The sequence below is a fragment of the Akebia trifoliata genome, chromosome 10 (assembly GCF_017979445.1).
Source record: "Akebia trifoliata isolate Shusen 1 chromosome 10, ASM1797944v1, whole genome shotgun sequence".
Classification (NCBI taxonomy): Eukaryota; Viridiplantae; Streptophyta; class Magnoliopsida; order Ranunculales; family Lardizabalaceae; genus Akebia; species Akebia trifoliata.
In genome coordinates this window covers 22068372-22087028 of record NC_141384.1, presented here as the reverse complement: position 1 = coordinate 22087028, position 18657 = coordinate 22068372, and the positions used below count along the sequence as shown (strand labels likewise).

General features: G+C 35.0%; 1 protein-coding gene across 1 annotated transcript; it reads left to right on the top strand.

Moving 5' to 3' along the window:
* Positions 1–1940: 1940 nt before the first annotated feature.
* Positions 1941–17855, top strand: LOC147393277 (uncharacterized). The gene is made up of 4 exons (XM_086455281.1): positions 1941–2398; positions 15281–15334; positions 15615–15740; positions 17430–17855. Exons 1-4 carry the CDS (start codon positions 2021–2023, stop codon positions 17613–17615), a joined length of 744 nt encoding a protein of 247 aa, XP_086311407.1. The 5' UTR covers positions 1941–2020; the 3' UTR covers positions 17616–17855.
* Positions 17856–18657: the final 802 nt, after the last annotated feature.

Genomic DNA, 18657 nt, shown 5'->3' with positions numbered 1-18657 from the left:
ATAACAACAAAATAAAAATAAAGGTACTTAGAATATATAAATATACTCAATTTATAATATGCTTACCATTGTTAACTCAAAGGAACTTGCAATTGCATTATAATTAAGAAAAAAAATGTCGAGTTCATCAATAATTATTGTCGAACTTGAAAATAAAAAAATAAAATCGACAATAATATTGATGACCTTGACAATATTAACAAAATAGACAATATGCAATGGTTTTCAATAGTGTCGAACTCGACAATATTATTATCGAGTTCGATGTTTTATTTAAATTACCGTCAAACTCGATATTAATATACAAAGGGAATTTTGTGATTTAGAATTTTTTTTTTTTTTTCAAGTTTGACATTTTTGTTAAATTATTGTCGCAGTTGACAATTTTAAAATAATAATTGTCTACCTCAACAATTTTATACAAAATTACCGTCAAACGCATGTTAAAATCTAAAAAAATTATTTTTTTTTTTCACATTTTTAGACTAAAATACATGGGAAAAATCTCTAAATACTTGATAAAACAAGATTATTACTTGATTTCGGACAAAATAAACCATCAATAATGGATTTTAATCCAATAACAATGTGAAAATTGAAAAAAAAAAAAAAAAACCTATTCAAAATGCTTTAAAAAATCCTACAAAATTTGATTTTTTTTCTTCTAACACATTTTTTGTCAAAATGGAAGCTCGAAAGAACTCTGGGATGCCGGAATATGGACATTTTTTTGGCGAAAACTGATGGAATCGAATGGTCATGGTAGTTTGGGTATTGTAAACACCCGAAATTGCCCAACCCCAATCAAAGTAAAGGCTTCAAAAAAGGCCCATCTCACTTCTTAGAGCTTGCAAAGCCAAAAAATGACTCAAAAAGCCTAAATCTCATCAATGTGGCCCTTGATTCATTAACCCTTTCAACAAGAGGACACTTGGCATCATACCATTTTCTTAATCTATGAAATGAGCCATTGAAACCTTGGCCAACATTTTCCATGTTCCTCTATTAAAATGTCATGGCCCCAGAGAGAATCCATGTATAGAATATCTCTAAGGTCTAGGCCAACATCATCATCCATTCATGCATCCATCTTCAAGGAAAGATTATAAAACGATATCATCTTCATAAGATAATTCTTAAGAACTATTTCCAACATTAAACACCTAAAGCCCCTTTCCACACCTAAAATAACATTTTAGGCATGCACTTAGTTAACAATCCTACCATGCTCATGTGTTCGATGACATACATGTATTTACTTTGATATTTTTCTTATTTTCTTTTAGTTTTCAAAACTTCTTTTAATGCTTAATTTAAAAAATAACCCACCTTAAGGTAGAGAGAATGGGGGTGTCTAATACCTTTTTCATTTTTTAACCAAACCTTTTTACCTAGATTGTAAGTGGACCATGTCCCTATCCATCAAATACGTCACTAAAATGCAGTGAAAAAGATGATTTCCAAAAAATATTTTGGATGTTCATTCACACTTATTTCTGAAAAAGAATGACGACGACTCTAAATTTAAGTGGTAACAAGATTTTCCATACTCAAAAAACACATCGCAACAAGTATTTTGAACGAAAATAATGGGGAAGATAGGTTGAGGGACTATTAAGAAAATAAAGTTTTACTAAATATAGTATTTAGAAAACCCCCAAAAGTTAGGGATTATTCAAAAAGAAATCCCTTTACCAGGGTCCTTTAAGTAATTTTCCCTTTTCTTAAGAGCCATGATGAATACACACGGTCTTCATACACGGCTGATGTGACAAGGGTTTTATCTCGGGATACAAAGGAGTAAGATGTGCGATTTTGTGCCCTTACCACGTCATCTGGGTATCCAACTGCGTATCAGGCCAAAGGCTTTTACTAAGTAAGCGCCACCTGTCACGTGACGTGCATTCTAAAACCACCTCTCATCTTCTTAAGTTCTTCTCCCTCTTTTATTTGTCTCTCGAACTCAAAAGAACTTTCTTCTTAGTTCTTCAACAAAGGCTTCGATTCAACTCACCTAGTCATGGCGACGAGCCTGCCATGGAACCCTCTACTTTCCTCCTCAAAATCTCACCATCACAGCCAACGAAGGACCCTCCCTATGCGCCACGTGGCTTCCATCCAGGCTTTCCAACGAAGCGATTTCGATGGATTCGCCAAGCGAGTGGCCTCCGGAGAGGTCTGGGGGGACGCATGGAGAAGCGCCAACGATGGATTCGAACAGTTCCTCTTCGATGCCAAGAAGACCGCCGAGCGGTTCGACCGCCGGTTCTCTGTCTCTCAACGGGTTAACTCAGTCGCTCAATCTGCCTCCGACCGGGCCCGCGAACTGGACCGTGAGTTCGAAATCAGTCGACGCTGGCGCTCTTTCTCTCTCGAGTTTTCTAGGAATTTGCCCAAGGTTCCCTCTCTCAATTTTCTAAAATTTAGATAATTCATGAGTTTTTGAATAAATTGATTATATGATTTTTTTTTTGAGTAAATTGATATGGTTCCTATAAGTTAATTAATCACAAATTTGTTGGAAACATACGTAATTTATTGTCATTTCTTGATTATTAGTACTGTTAATTTTCTCAAATTTAATTAATTCATGAGTTTGTGAATAAATCAATCTGTTTTCTATTATTTAACTAATTTCATTTTTTTTTTTTTAAATAAGTAATTTGTTGTCTTTTCTTGATTAATAGTTCAGTTATTTCAATCATTGTTCCGCTTTGGTCTTCATTTCTCCAAATCAAACTCTTCAAAAATTTTTTTTTTTTTTTTTTTTTTGGATGAGTTAAAATTTCATTTAAAAAAAGGGGATTTCATGGCCCCGAATTACAAACTGATCAAAAAGATGGGAGCATCATGGCCTTCACTAAATTACAAACCATGTCCCACCTAGCAGTGAAATCCTCGAAGAAGATTCCGTTAAACACTCTATACAATTTACTTCAAAAGAACAAAATACCCAAAATAGACAACAATAGGTTGTGAATCGTAAGCTCCTTCCCCTCAAAGATGCACTTATTTCTCTCCTTCCAAATGCCCCAACAAATGGCAAATGGAGTGAGACTCCAAAGGATCCGTTTCGAAGCTCTAAAGGAGTTGCCCCACGATCCCTATGTCTCAAAAAGCACCTTGATAGACCTTGGAAAACGGCCCTTCAATCCAAAAAAATTGAGAAAGTGTGTCCAAACCTCATGAGCAAGGTGACAATGAATGAGTAAATGATTTGTCATCTCTCCATTCCTTAAGCATAACAAGCATTCGTTAGGGGTTTGAAAACCTCTCTTGATTAATTGATCCATTGTGGTGACTTTCTCTAGCAAAGTCAGCCACATAAAAACAGAAACCTTGGAGGGAACTTTAACACCCTAAACAAAAGAAGCAGGCAAGGTGAAGTTGGAGGAAGGTAATTCCGAAGTGTACATGGACCTCACCGAGTAGACTCCACCCCATCTCTCGCACCATCCCAAAACTTATAGTCATCCTTATCCTTGCATACAATAGTAGCCTCGACCAATTCCAAGAACCTTCCTACGTTAGTGAGTTCCCAATCATTGAAGTTCCGTCTAAAACCAAAACCCCATGACCTTGACGTGCTATCCCCCACGAGGAAATCAGCTATCGGCCTCCCCTTTTTAGTAGATATCGCAAAATGATCTGGAAATTGCTCTTCCAAAGGAATATCCCAACATCACCTATCTTCCCAAAAACATATTCTATTGCCCCTCCCTACTTTGAATTTTACTCTTTAGCGAAAAGCAGGAATTCTCTTCAAAATGCCTTATAATACTTCTTCCCTCGCCACTTTCCCACCTGAACTCTTTCACCCCAATTTTTTGTTCACAACATCTTTCCATAAGCTATCCTCCTCTTCCTCGAGTTTCCACAATCATTTTGCTAACTAGGCCGAATTCATAGAAGAAAATTTTCTAATACCCAAACCTCCTCTTTGCTTAGGCAAACAAATCTTCTTCCACCTCACCATATGGTATTTTCTATTGTTGTCCTTATCATGTCAAAAGAAATCCCTACAACTCTTGTCCATCTGTAGGTCCATACTCCGAAGTAGAGAGAAAAGTGAAAGGATATAGTTAAGGATACTTGCCCCTCCCTCCTTTGGTTAGGTACTTTGTTTTCCATAGGCTCAACCTCTTCCCCATTCTTTGTAGAACTGGATTTCAAATTCTTTTGCCCCTATGGGAAGCACCAAGAGGGAGGCCCTAGTAGGTAGTCGGCAAAAATTCCACTCTAACCAATTGAAGCCCCAAATAACTCCAAGCCACTAGCTACATTCACACCAATTTTTTTGCTTTTCTTCAAGTTAACAAGAATGCCTGATACCGCCTCGAAACAACCCAAAATACTACTAAGAAATGTCAATTGTGTGCCTTAATGGTATAGAAAAACAAGTATGTTATCGCTGAAGTGAACATGCAAACAGAACGACCTTGGCTACTCCACGGCTTTCGATACCATTCTACTAAGAGCTTCCATAATCCTAAAAAATAAGTATGGTAAAAGTGGATCCCTTTGCCTCAAGCCCCTAAAGACTTTGAAGAAATCATCAGGGGACACACATTGCAACATCTATCTAATCCATTTCTCCCCAAAACCTATTGTTCGCATAACATACTCAAGAAAAGACCAACTTACGTGATTGTAGGCCTTCTCCAAATCAATTTTGCAAATGAGCCCCGGATCTTCTAACTTAAACCTAGAATTGATGCATTCATTAGCAGTTAGAGCACTATCAAGAATTTGGCTACCTGCAACAAACGCTCCTTGGGAAGGTCCAATAACATTTTGGATTACCTTTTTGAATCTTGCAACAAGTAATTTTGAAATAATCTTATAAGTCGAACCCACCAAACTTGTAGGCCTTAGATTAGAAATATCCTCCGCCCCATCAATTTTGGGAATCATTACCATGAAAGTACAGTTCAAACCATGATCCAAGAACCCCTCCCTAAAAAATTCCTCCAAAAATTTCATCAAGTCTGACTTTAACACATCCCATCAAACCTTGAGAAAGGTCCATGAAAAAACATCCGTCCGGGGAGCCTTGTCATCCGCTAGCCCAAACACTATCGATCGGACTTCCTCTTCATCCACAGGTCTTTCAAGCCAAGGTCTTTGTTCATCTAAGATGCTATCAAAATGCAAGTTTCCTAACAATGGCTTCACTGGAAACTCTCCTGTATATAAATTTATATAGTAATCAACCACTCTCGATGCCACCTCTTCATCCCCCACCTTCCAAGCATTGTTCGCCTTCAATCTAGTGATTTTGTTTACCCTATTATGAAAGTTAACCATACGGTGAAATAAAGTGTATGGCTGCATGGCTAACTTTCATAAGAAAACTATTTTTTTTATCGGTAAGCTAGGATTTAGAGGGGACCCCACCCTTTGCAATTAAAAAAGAAAAGCCGTACACGCTTCAAACAAATCCACTTTTTTGCTAAAAAACCAATAACTCGATTTGCTTTATTATGCCAAAAGAACTCAAATATGCACACCTCAAATCTTTGGCTCATCTCTCTAATGTCATGAATCGGTGTGATGTACTTCCAGGCAGGTTCAATTTCACCACTAATCTTCTTTATTGCATAGTTTGAGTCATTACTTTTCTCCTTTGGAATTAGCAAACCTCAATACTTCATAGATAGTTTGCATCTCAATAGCTATAATGTCTTCAAAAGATACTCCCCACACGTCCCAAATAGGAACCATCTCGAGTCCATCTAACTTGTAAGGTTTTTCTCTAATGTGTTGCTAATAGATTTCACCTAAAACATAAATATAACATGTCAATGTCGGAGATTGGCCATACAACATCTTTTTGTTTGTTTCATCATCGATTAAGTAGAAATGCTACTACTAAAAGTATAAACAAAATTAAAACGAGTATTATAAGTAAGATATTATATCCTATCAATGCATATTTTATATTATTTTCCTTCTTTAGATCCTACATAAGCTTTTGACCACAATATTATCCAAATTGCCCTCTATTTCATTTGCCCATAAAAATGAGTCATTGTGTCGCTGAAAAAAAATAAGTGACATATATTACTTAACATATTTGTCAGTTATAAATAAGTAGGGACATGAAATTGAGTTTAATCAATCAGATCCAACTACTTAATGTCCATAAAATAATCTCCCATTGTTTTCCTTCGTACGAGTAGTAAATTGTTTCATAATTAAGCCACAAGAACGAGGAATTGCATAATGAGCCATCAATGCTACAACCACACATATAAAGACCACAAATATTAAAATAATGTTTAAATTAATCAACTAGCATATAACATAAAAAACTCTTACTAATTAATCAACTAACATTTAAATTAGACATTCGAACAACATGTTTAACCAAATACCAAATGTTATAATGTGATACAAACAAATAAGTAGAATAAAAATGTATCTGACAATGTAATCTCATTAAGAACAACGCAAAAAAATAACATGAAAGCTCCTAAACTATATCATAATCAACATATAGTGCATCAGTTATTGCACTCCTTGTCCTCTCTATGATAATTCAAGCTTGATGATCTATAAGGTCCTCATCATCGTCAACCTCATCACGTTTCCCCTCTTCATCTTTCACAATCTGTTCTTCCTCAAAATGTCTGAATTCTGCATCTGCAATTGCATGTTTTCTTATAAATTATGGAGTACCATGCACGCCAATACTATATCTCGCTATGTTTGAAATTTGAAATGAGGCATTTGCTTCCAAAAAATTTCATTTTGCTTTTAAAATTCCTAAATATCATTCAATGACATTTCAGAGTGATGAGTGCATATAGTTGAACAACTCTTTCTTTGTTCTTGGCCGTGACTCTCCTAAAATCTTGAAAGTGATATGTTGTGGCCCGATAAGGTGCGAGGAAGCCATCCATTAATAGATATCCAACGTCGACCAAATAATACTTGCCTATAAAATTAAGACAAACAATTAACATTTTTTTTAATCATGTATTTTATCTTAATTTCTAATAACTAACTTGTAGGAGGGCGTGGAAATCCTAGCGATTGTTTTCGAATAGTTTCGAAGAACACACGAGAATCATTAGCCGATCCCTCCCATCCAACTACAACGTGTGTAAATGTCATATGAAACGCACAAGTGGCCATAACATTTTGTGTTATGTCTTTTTGTCCTCGAAATCGATTTTGTAACCCAAATGGGATATGTGCACAAATATGTGTCCCATCGATAGCTCCAACACAATTCTTAAAATATACATATTTGAAGTATCAATAACTATATATGAAATTAAAAATAATATTTAATGAATAGATAGTAAATTAAATACCTTGAAATACGGATAATATCGTTCATTAGTTTGTATATGCAATGGGGTTTCGTTAAGATTTGGCGGAACTAATAATAACGTTGAAAGTTCAATCAGTCCTCTAAGAACTAGATGGAAATATTTATTAATAGTATCCAATGAGTGCCTAAAACTGCTTCGCAATACCCAATGCCCTTGATTTTGACACACAATAAACACAAACATAGCAATTTGTTCTTCAACCGAGACCATCTTTTGGGTTTGTAGTAAACCCCTTCCAATAATTCACATAAACTATGGAAGACATGTCTCTCCATCCTAAATAAATCGTTGCATGTGCCTGGATGTTCTCTGAGGATGTCGTGCACATAATCTGCTCCAAAATATGTGGAATTGCTACGTGGTTCCTTATAGATAAATGTATCATAGTATTGTTGTGCTGCAAGAAGGGCACCAATTGCTATAATATCCAACCATGGCAGAACTATCAAGGTGTTTGTGTCATCAACTTCATTGGAATGCATAAGTCTGTCATCAATGTCATCAAATAAATCACATACATCCAAGATAGATTACAACAAACAAACCATACAACCTATCACATAAAGTCAAGTAACATCCTAAATAGATAATAACATATGTTCCAATCCACACAATAAACATAAAGTCGACTTACATCCAAAATGGATAATAACATGTGTTCCAATCCACACAAAGCATTGTCACTAAACAGAACGGCGACTACGAGCATCCTCCATTTCGCCCTCTAACCATCCTATACGAAGATCAGAACTTCGCAGCATGCTAAGAATCTCCCTATCCTTCTTCTTCGCACTAAACAATTTGAGGGCAAACCGGTACATTTCTATTAGGGGTGATTTCTGTTATCACATCCAGTAAATCTATGCACTCCCTAACGGTACCAGATGGTGCAGATGGTACACTAGTGGCACTATTACTTGATACAAATGCACCCACTAAACGATCAAGTTGTTGCCCCAACCTAACTGCATTCGTAACTTTTGGTTGTCGGGACTGTGGTTGTTAGTCTGTGGTACTTCTAGATCTCCTACGATATGGTGCAATAAATGCTGGGACATCGTCATCGTGGACATTAGGTGAAATAAACTCTAGTGACTGGGACCCTACTGTTTGTGACTTTGGGGGCTGCATCCCAAGAACAAGCTCCTCCTCCTCCTCCTCCTCAAGCTCATCCTCTAATGTCTTGGATAGTCCAATAGAAGGATGTGTACTGGGAGTAACTGAACTAGCCATAAATTCTCCAATAGCATAAGTCCCACCAGAGTATATCCAACTCCACAGCATGTTCCAATCCCGAGCAACCGCAATGTGCATCATTTTTGTTATTCTACCAAGTTCCAATTTTTTTTATTATTTATGATAAGTGAACATAAGAAGTACAATCCTATTTAGAATCTAAACCTCAATAAATTACCTCTACCCAAGTGTCCCACCAATCATCGTCTGCCAAGACCTTATTGTTCACAGCATCATATCTTACACCACTATTTGCTTTTAATTTAATCCATCGAGCCCAAACACCTTTCATTTTATCCCTATGATTTTTATGTTGCTTCCTACTGTAACGAAGACCCGTCTTTGCATGAAATTGCTTGATTAGAGATGAATACCCAGATGTATTGAGTGTAGTTCCTGGTCTTTTACCCTTCTTTACTAATTCCACTGCAATATCAACCCCTATCTTGTGTAGATGGGATTTCCATCTTGCTACATCATTTTTTGGCTCTGATTCTTTTTGTGTTTTACTCACCATCTGATAAGATCAATGTCATAAACAAAATTCAGCCATCATGTTGAATACTAATCGTCAAACTTACAAGCAATTCTCTAACAAAATAAATTTACAACACCCTAATCACATTACAATTAATTCTCTCATAGTACAAACACATGTAAATCTCTTCAATCCAATTCAAAACAATATATGGTGCAGACAACATAGAACCAACAACAAACATTGAAAAACATACAGTATAGCAATGAAGCATTAGTTTGTAGAATCAGTCCCAACACCCACACATTATATCATGAAATCAGTACCAAATAATAACATTTAGCCATCTACCAAATAATAACATTTAGCCATCTAGGACTCTAGTCTAGAGTTTGTGAATTTGGAAACTCTCCAAAACACACGTAAACAATACATAAACTTGATTAGGATTCCTAATGAATTCAATAAAAAAAACTCAAAAATCAAGATTAAGTAGATAATATGTTAATATTGGGTAAATGTTTACATGATTGTAAGACTTTGTGTGACATTTCCGTTGTTCCAGACTTCCAGTTATACTGAAGGAAAAATTGAGGTATAGCAGTCTTAGGTAGAAAACTGGGTCCAAGACTGCTAAAAATATCTTAAAGGACAGCCTTTGAACAAGAGTTGGAATGGAATAGAAGATGAAACCCAGTTCAGGGTTTCTCCTTCAGAAGAAAGTAACCTTGTTGGTTTGAAGAACAAAGGAAAATCTGTTTCACTGGCAATCCAAGCTAAGGTCAATGTTCAGAAAAGATAGGGATTGAGTTTGGGTATTAGTAGAAGTTTGCTAGGCCAGAAGGAACAGAATGTGTTTAAGTTGAACCACCCATTCAAGAGCCAACTCAATACCCAAAATAATATGCAAAAGAAAGCCTCCACACACAAAACTTCTGGTGTGCTCAGGCAGAATAATCAGAGACAAGCTACCATAATCCCTCGATCTTTAGAAAAAAAGAAAAAAAGGAAAGATGAGGGCTGATTTCGATTACTTACTTGGGAAGAAGATTTCCGAAAGAGATGGACGGGGTTCAATTACTCCTGCGAAGGATTTACAACAACAATTTATAACAAAATCAACAAACCCAAGAGAAGAGATTGCAACTGGTTCGTGGGTGTAGCAAACCAGAAAAAAAGGAAAAAAGGAAAGAGGACTGAGTTCGATTGCTTGTGAAGAAGATATTCGAGGGAGATGGAGAGAAACGAAGCTCGAAGGAGTGGTCAATCAACTCTTGCGAAAGCTTATGGCAGCTGCAAAGTGCTCAAAGAAACCTTAAAGAGTTCTGTGAAGGGAAAACCTGAATGTGCTTGTTTCATTTTGGAAGGACAAATCTTATAGAAATATGAGGTTTCAAGAGGGGTGTTTTGGACATTTCACTGGAACCGTTTTAGGTGATTTGAGAAGCACAACTGCTTTAGCGTGAAGCCTATCTGAGGCTGCTCCATTTCATTATTACTTTTTTGCTTCAAAACGAAGCAGCGAAAGTAGATGAAGCCCAAATGAACCGCACCGATTGGGCTTTTGCTTCAGAAAAAAAGTCGCAAAAGCTAAAAAGACGTGTGCAAAAGTCCAAACAAACAACACCTTAGGATTTATTTAATTTTCTGTTTGGAGCATTATTTTGGATTTTTTTTTTATATTATGTTTTTGGGCTTATTTTCATGTTTTATTGACCCATGGACTTAGTATAGATGCTTGGGGGTAATTTAGTAACTTTAGTTTGTCTTTTATTTAAGTTTTTAAGGTTTGAAATTTTAGGAGAGAAAGTTATGAAAATGAGAGAATTTTTGTAATTTATCTTTCACTCAAGGTTAGCTTAGGTGTTTTTTCTCTTTAGGGTTTTGTTTACAATTTAAGCACGTCTTTATGTTATTTTATAGAGTTTTTTTAATACAATTTACAGAATTTTCGGTTTTCCTATCTTGAATGTTGAAGCATTCATTTTGGTGAGCAAGATTCCTCAATATTTTCCATTTTCTTCTTGGTTTGTAGGTATAGTCTAATTTTTTTCTTTTTCTTCATCCTTTTTTCATGGTTTTTTGTGATTTTCTGTTTCTAAAATCTAGGTCAGCCTTTACCAACATCTTTTAGAGATAATACACATAATAGAACTTACCAAATCCTCTCCCAAAACTATCATGTTGCTGCCCAGCCCAAACCAGCCCCAAAACCCTAACTAAATTGACCTAAAATCAACCCAAAATCATCCCTACTTGCTGCCCAATAATTTAACGCAAGTTTAGACCATCCTAAAACCTTATTTTTATTAATCTAACCTTATTCCAACCCTAAACCTAACCTTAGGAATTCTAATTTTCTATATCTTCTCAGATATTGTTAGATTAATATTTTAGGCTAGTTGAAAGTTCTACCTTTCATAAGATCCCTTAATTTAATATTTTAGGTTCAGACCGGCGAGAGTTAAAACATTGTCTAGAATTATTTGTTAGCTATTTATTAGACTTTTCTTATTTCTTTTTGGTAGAATCCAGTAACTTATAATATTCATTGTCCTTAATAATTTTTCTTTCGTAATTTCGGAACCATCATTTTAGTTAGTTTTATAGTCCTACAACAACATTACAACGAAATATACAATGGTAATGCACGGTTTGAGTTGCACAAAACATTGAGTTATTTTAACCACTTTTGCACGGTCGAGGATTAGATGACTATGCTTGATATGGGCCATATCATTACTTCTCATTGCAATGTTGTATTACTTCACAACACAAAGCAACAACACTTTAATGTGCCGTTGAATTTGTGCAACATTTCTTTATTTCGCTCTCTTTCTCTCTTGTTGAGTTTATATATTTTACCCTACTTCATTTAATTATCTCCTGTTTCCAAATAAGGCTTAGACCCATAGCTCAATTGGTTTAACACATTGAATCGTTAGTAGTGGATCGAAGATTTACTGGTGGCAATTTTACTAAACGAGGTTGGAAACTTGGAAGAGAACAAATCCCCCAAGTCACAAGAAGAAGGGCGAGAGACGCCATTAATGATGCTAAGACAGAGAAGATGGAGAGAGAGAAAGAGAGAGAGATGGATGATTGAGTGAGGTCGTCGATCTTCTCCTTCTTCTTTTCCTTCTCCTCGTTCTTCATTTTTTCTTCCATTTATGAAACAGAGACTGGGTCTTCAAAATGATTGCATGCCCTTGACCTTGGTCTTCTATGAAAGACTGTTGTTTAACTAAAAACCCTTATGTTTGGGTAAATATTTGAGATACCCTATCTTTCAACTGATATCATTCCCCTTGACCACAGAAGTTTTTTGTTTAAGACTTTTTTAAAAACCCTAATCTAAGATAATATATGTTTCAAATGTTTTGGGAATGTTTCGGCATTGTTTCAGTTTTTCAAAAAACCGAAACGCCAAACTAAAATGAGATTTTAAACGATGACTATAACCTCCTCCATTAGATGATAAGGACCCATCCTTATTCATCTTGATCACTCTTGGATCTGGGCTGCTCAATACACAAATTTTGGAACGCCCTACTCCAATGTGATTGAGCTTCCCTACCTATTTGCATATGGAAGCATCTACTAGCGTGAACAACTTTAACTCTGCCCCATCAAAGACACCTCAAAGATTTTCTGAAATCAAATTAAGAACCTGTTCTCGCAGAAGTTTCTTTCATGCCAAATTTGGTAGATCGTAGAAGTAAAGGCAACACATCTCACATCTGAAATCAGTTTACTAGGTGCCTTGATACTACATACCAGGGGTAGCAATCTTAACACGACCCGTGAACATGACTCGAAAATGACACGAAATTAGTGAGTTTTGGTCACAATAGCGTTGACTCATCTAACACGATTATTAAACTTCTGGGTATGGGTCAAGGACATCAATCCGTTTTGACACGTTTAGTTAGTGTCGTTTTAAATCATGAAACATAGGAGGTATCTCAAATGTCAATTATTTGCGGGTTTTTTAAATTATCCATCTTTTGCTAGAATTTTGTAGAAATTTTTCGTAATACTTTTTTTTTTCTTCAAATTTTATAAAATATAGAGGGTGTTCTAAGACATTTTTCAAATAATTAATGGTTAAGTTTTTAGTTTGGGAAAGAAAAAACACTTTCCTTACCAAGTTATTTATTTATATTTTTTTACCCTGAGTTTTTCATTGAAATCTAGAGGTTTGTAGTGTTGGATTCCCAAATATGGTGATCCATGTGGGAAAAATGATCCTTAGTAAGAATTTAAATCTTACTAAGGCTAGTATGACTCATATATTCTAGAAGGATGCTTTTATTATTATTATGTTTGTTATAAGTAGAGATCTATAGTTTTTGTAATATCCTATGAACACATTTTCTTTTTCTTTTTGTCTCGCCCCTTTAATTGGTTGTGATGCATTTTTGGTGATGAAACTCAGATTATGTTTTGTGATACTTAATTTATGTTGGTAGATATTGGTTTATGGTTGTGCAACTTTATTTTTAGTAATGGTATTTCATTTTGGTGGTGGAAATGGAACTTATGTTTTTCAATTAATTTTGAAATTTTTTTAAATAGGTTACATGGGTTGGGTCAAGTTATCTATTTAATAAATGTGTTGGGTTTGGTAAATTTTCATCATACACTTCCCTCACCACGACATGAACATGACATGACCTGACCCAACCCATTGCCACCCCTACTACACACCTCTTGAAGCTCCTCTCTAATCAAGTTTACCCCCATCCTCCTTATACAAAACATGCCAAGAATCTGTGTCCATATCCACTCTCTATACAAACATCACAAAAACTTGTGGTCATCGACTTCATCACACCTCCAACATAAGGCACGTCTAGAGATGATACAAACCCCTCTTCTTTTCAAACTCCATGCTGTCATTAACCTCTTCCAACCCACTTCGAGTTCTCTCTCCCTTTGGACATTCTATGCTTAAGAGTAAATTTCCCTTTAGAAGTTGGGACCACACTACTAGCAAAACTATCCTTTTGTCTCTGTCCTATAAAAAGGTTTAGGACATGATTAATAAATAGAAGAAATAGTTAAAAGATAGCCATACTTTAATATCTTGTCGTCCCTTTGATTGTTGGTTACATATCCTTTTCTCCCTGCTAGGCTCAATCAGCCTCGCTCATTTCTCCCCCTCCCCTCATATTAATAGTGAGCATCAAATGATCATTATAATGTTTAGGTGATGATCCAGGCTTCCTCTCTAAACCCAGTTCATTATCAAGAGTCGAGACATATTCTAAAACACCATCTCTTGTAAATATAACGTCTATAAATGATGGGTTGGGTAGAAAAGCATGTGGGGTAGTCTCTTTCTTCCCTTGGGTGGTATATAGTAGGGACCACCCTAGTATCTCTCAAATCCATGCGTTCCAGTCCCATACACCAATCAACACTTGTTGAACATTGGTGGCTTCATTGGGGAGGAAATTTGCTTGATTCTCCCTATTATAGACAATATGAAAAAAGGGGAAAAAAGAGAAACTATGTTAAAAGAGGAAAAGAGAAGAGAAGATGGGAGAAAAGGAAAAGTAAATAGGGGATGCTAGTTCTAGTAAGTTACCCATTATTGACTCTACTTCTAAAACCAAAAATCCTATTCTACGTTTACATACTTATAAATACCAATAAATGAATGAAAATAGATAGCATTTGGATGTTGTTTCTTGTGTTCTCACATCGTTTCCTCCTCTAGCAACCATGTTCTTTGCTGGAGGTGGATCTTTACTTATAAGCTCTGGATCTTTGCTATTGTGTCCCAATGAAATATTTCATTGATTATAATTGCTTTCATTTGCTTTATATGCTACTCTATGAGTCTGTTAATGGTTGAAGATCTTGCTTTGCGCAAACTTTAGGTGAATTTTTGTCACATTATGTCAATTTCCAAAGGTCAATTGAGGTATCTTTTTTATTTGATTGATTTGTTTAGGAATTGCCTAAACTTTCTAACTTACAAAATTGTCTCAAAATAATTGACGCTTTTTTATGCACAATTTCCCTCCATATAATTATCAGTTGATACAGTGGAATATCCTGTCCCATTCTCGATTTAAATAATAATAATAATAATTGGCCTGAATTTGCAATTTAGTTATTGTTGTGTTGAAACTTAGGTTGTTGATTTTTATATTTTTTTTCCCTCAGTTGCCAGCTTTGTAAGATATAATATTTCTTTTTATATTTTTTGCAGTACAGGAAAAATTTGAATGATTTCCTAGACACTCCATTGGGAAGAAGTTTTGCTGTGAGTATTACCTAACCTATTTAAAAAAGTACGTAAATGATCCTTACGTTCTGCAAGTGAAGGTTTATGGTTTAGCTAGATGTTGGTATTTGAACTGATAAAAAAAAGATATTTGTATTCCAGCTAAAATTGTTTTATATAAATTTGTATTAATATAGGGATATATAATAAATTAGGGAAGAGAGTTATCAATAATTAATGATATCAATATACATTATTATTATTTTTCTCTAACGTTTGATGATACCTTTCAAGAGCAAAGTTTTTTTGGTTTGTGCAGACAATCTTCTTCCTTTGGTTTGCATTGTCAGGATGGTTGTTTCGGTTCTTGATTCTTGCAACATGGGTACTGCCATTTGCTGTTCCTCTACTCGTTGGGACTGTTGCCAGAAACTTTGTGATTGAGGTAGTTTTACTTATGACTACGCGTTATTTTTTTGAGTCGTGCATTTTGAAAGGATCCTTTGAGAGTCTTATACCATATTGTTAGTGTTATAATAAGAAATTAGATTTTTAATTGGTGCCAGTGATCTAGAACCTTCATATTGATTGACAATAGATATAGATAGGATAGACTATAGACTGAAATCATCTTATCACAGGATTGACAATGGTTACATTTAGATACATCCCAAGTTTATTTAGCGGATCTGACATGTTATTTTGGGGTAGATGCTCAAGTTAATCACATGTGCTAATGTTTGGTCACTAATACTTAAAACCATTTACTAAATGAAGACTCTAACCTGATTTATCCTCTTTTAGGTTAGGTCAATGAGTTGTAAATATATTGATCCTCTTTTCCATATTTTTCTGGTCTTCTTTCTATAACTACTACTTATTTTGTTCTGTTAGAATTTATTTTGTTATGCATTATTTTTAATTCAACAACCAATGGTACTTCTCTACTATATATATACCATAGAATGTTTCGGCCAAGGCGTCACGATCTTGAAATTGATATTTTTAAATTTTCCTGACACTACCCTAGATAGCTTGATGGGGAGAATTAGGGATTTCTCTTTCCCAAAAGGCGATAGGATTTGGGCCCACAAGAGTTCGTTCAGAAAGGTATTAGTGTATTGCAATATTATTGACAGCAGTTCTGTTAGAAACTGAGGTGTTCAGCTTCAAATCTTATTAAAATAATTTTACAAATTCATATTTAAGTTGATTCCAACTTATAAATTGTTATATAAATAGATAATTATAAGTGTGGTTTCGTAGAATTAAACTAGTTGACTAAAACTATGTTAAGGTCGGGATTTTGTTTCTAGAGAAACAAAAAATAATTCCTAGAATCAATCTATAAAGAATTAGGAGTATTTTTCTCAATCAAGAGATGAGCCACAAGCATATGGTCTGTTAAAGAGAACAAAACTCATAGTAACATTTGTGAATGCAATAACATATTACCTGTCCATTGAATTTTTTGCGTTCTTACGTACATCTGAGAAAACTTGAAGGGCTGAAAATAAGAGTCCCAGAAATGCAATGTTGGATATAGTTCTTGAGCTAGAAGATCTACTTGGTTGGACAATCTAGGGATGTGTTGGGAGGTAGGGATAGGAGGTGAGATTCCAATAAATGTTTTAAATCTCATCTCGAGGCAATGGCTTAGTCAGGAGGAAAATCGATACTGTTTTCTTTGAGACATTCCAAAATATTTTGAGACAATTTGAAACATTCAATGTTTCTCTCCGGACCAATACTCTCTTGACCGAGGCATTCTAAAACATTCAATGTTTCAGGATCAATATTTCATTATGGTTTTGGCCAAACCAGAATGTCTCAGACAAGAGACTTGAAACCATGCTTCCAACAACTGCCTCAGTACCTATACCGCCATCAATTCCTCATCAACACATTTATGATCATTATCATCTGTCTTATTCCAAATCTATTGTTTGGCGTCATGAATCATAATTTACTACTCATCTGTCTTACTACATCATCTCTATTTCACCACCCACCTCACCTTCCTCTTGCTTTGGTTCTGTTTTTGATCTTTGTATACCTGCACATATATTGATAATTGTTATTGTTAAATAAATAAATAATGTGGTGACATTCTCAACTTGAATTTCTTGAACAGGGTTCTTGCCCAGCTTGCAAGCGGCGGTTCGTGGGCTACAAGAACCAGATTGTTCGATGCACAAGTTGTGGGAACATTGTGTGGAAGCCAAAGTCTGACTTCTTCACTAAAGGTGGTAGAGGCAGTAGTAGTCCCTTTTCATCCTCAGGACCTGACATTATTGATATTGACTTTGAAGAGAAATAGAGACCAAGGAAGTCTGAAGCGTTAGTAGCTAAGTCTCTCCATGAATGATCGTAAGGACGAGAGAAGATAGCATAAGAGGCTACACAGGCTTCTTGTTTGTTTACTGCGAGTTCAGGTTGTGTTTGCTTATCTTGTAAATGGAAAATATTTGTAGGAATTTTTCAATCTGTTAATCTGTATAATATAATTCTTTTAAAGTAAGTTAAAAAGAAAATCCATCCACAGATGAGCTTTGTTCTACTGTTTGTTTATACCATCTTTTTCTGCTATTCCAGCTGATCAGAAAAACTTTTATTTCTTTTTTTCTTTTGTGGTACACTTTCTCTTTGTGGTATTTCCACCACTTTTCGTCCAAAGACGAAATTCTTAATGATGGGTTGTATTCACCTATTTTTGTGAATGTATTTAACTTACTAAATCCATAAACAAAAATTTTCTTTTATCAATAATAAATGATAATGAAAGGTCTTCCCTTTTTTGGGTTAAGGGGAGGGGGAATTTAAGAAATCTGATGCTGCCCTTTATTATTATTACTACGCTTGTCAATGCCAATACAGATGCTTCCTTATGTCCCCACGAGTCAGATGATACTATGTTATTCCCCTTGCTTGTATCGTTCTTTTGTTCATTGGATCCATAGGAATTCTTTTTTTATTTTTTTTTTTATTATTTTTTATTTTTTTATTTTTTTATTTTTTTTTTTATTTTTTTATATATATATAATCAATGAGGAATGGATTTTAATAATGACCAAAATGGCTAACTTCGTTGATAAACCTTGTACATCAAATTCTAATCAAAATTGTTAGAATTGGATCAGATTATTATAAAAACAGGAAATAACAGTAAGTCCCATACTAGTTAAGTATTAGAGCATCAACATACTGGTCGGTACTTTTATGTCGATTTTGTACCTCGTCATTCTTATTAAATACACCACCAGGATTGATATTATTATGACATATTTATGTTTTTTTTTATTATTATATTGAGATAGAGATATTTTGTTACTGTTTTATTAAAGATTAGCATGTTTCGAGTG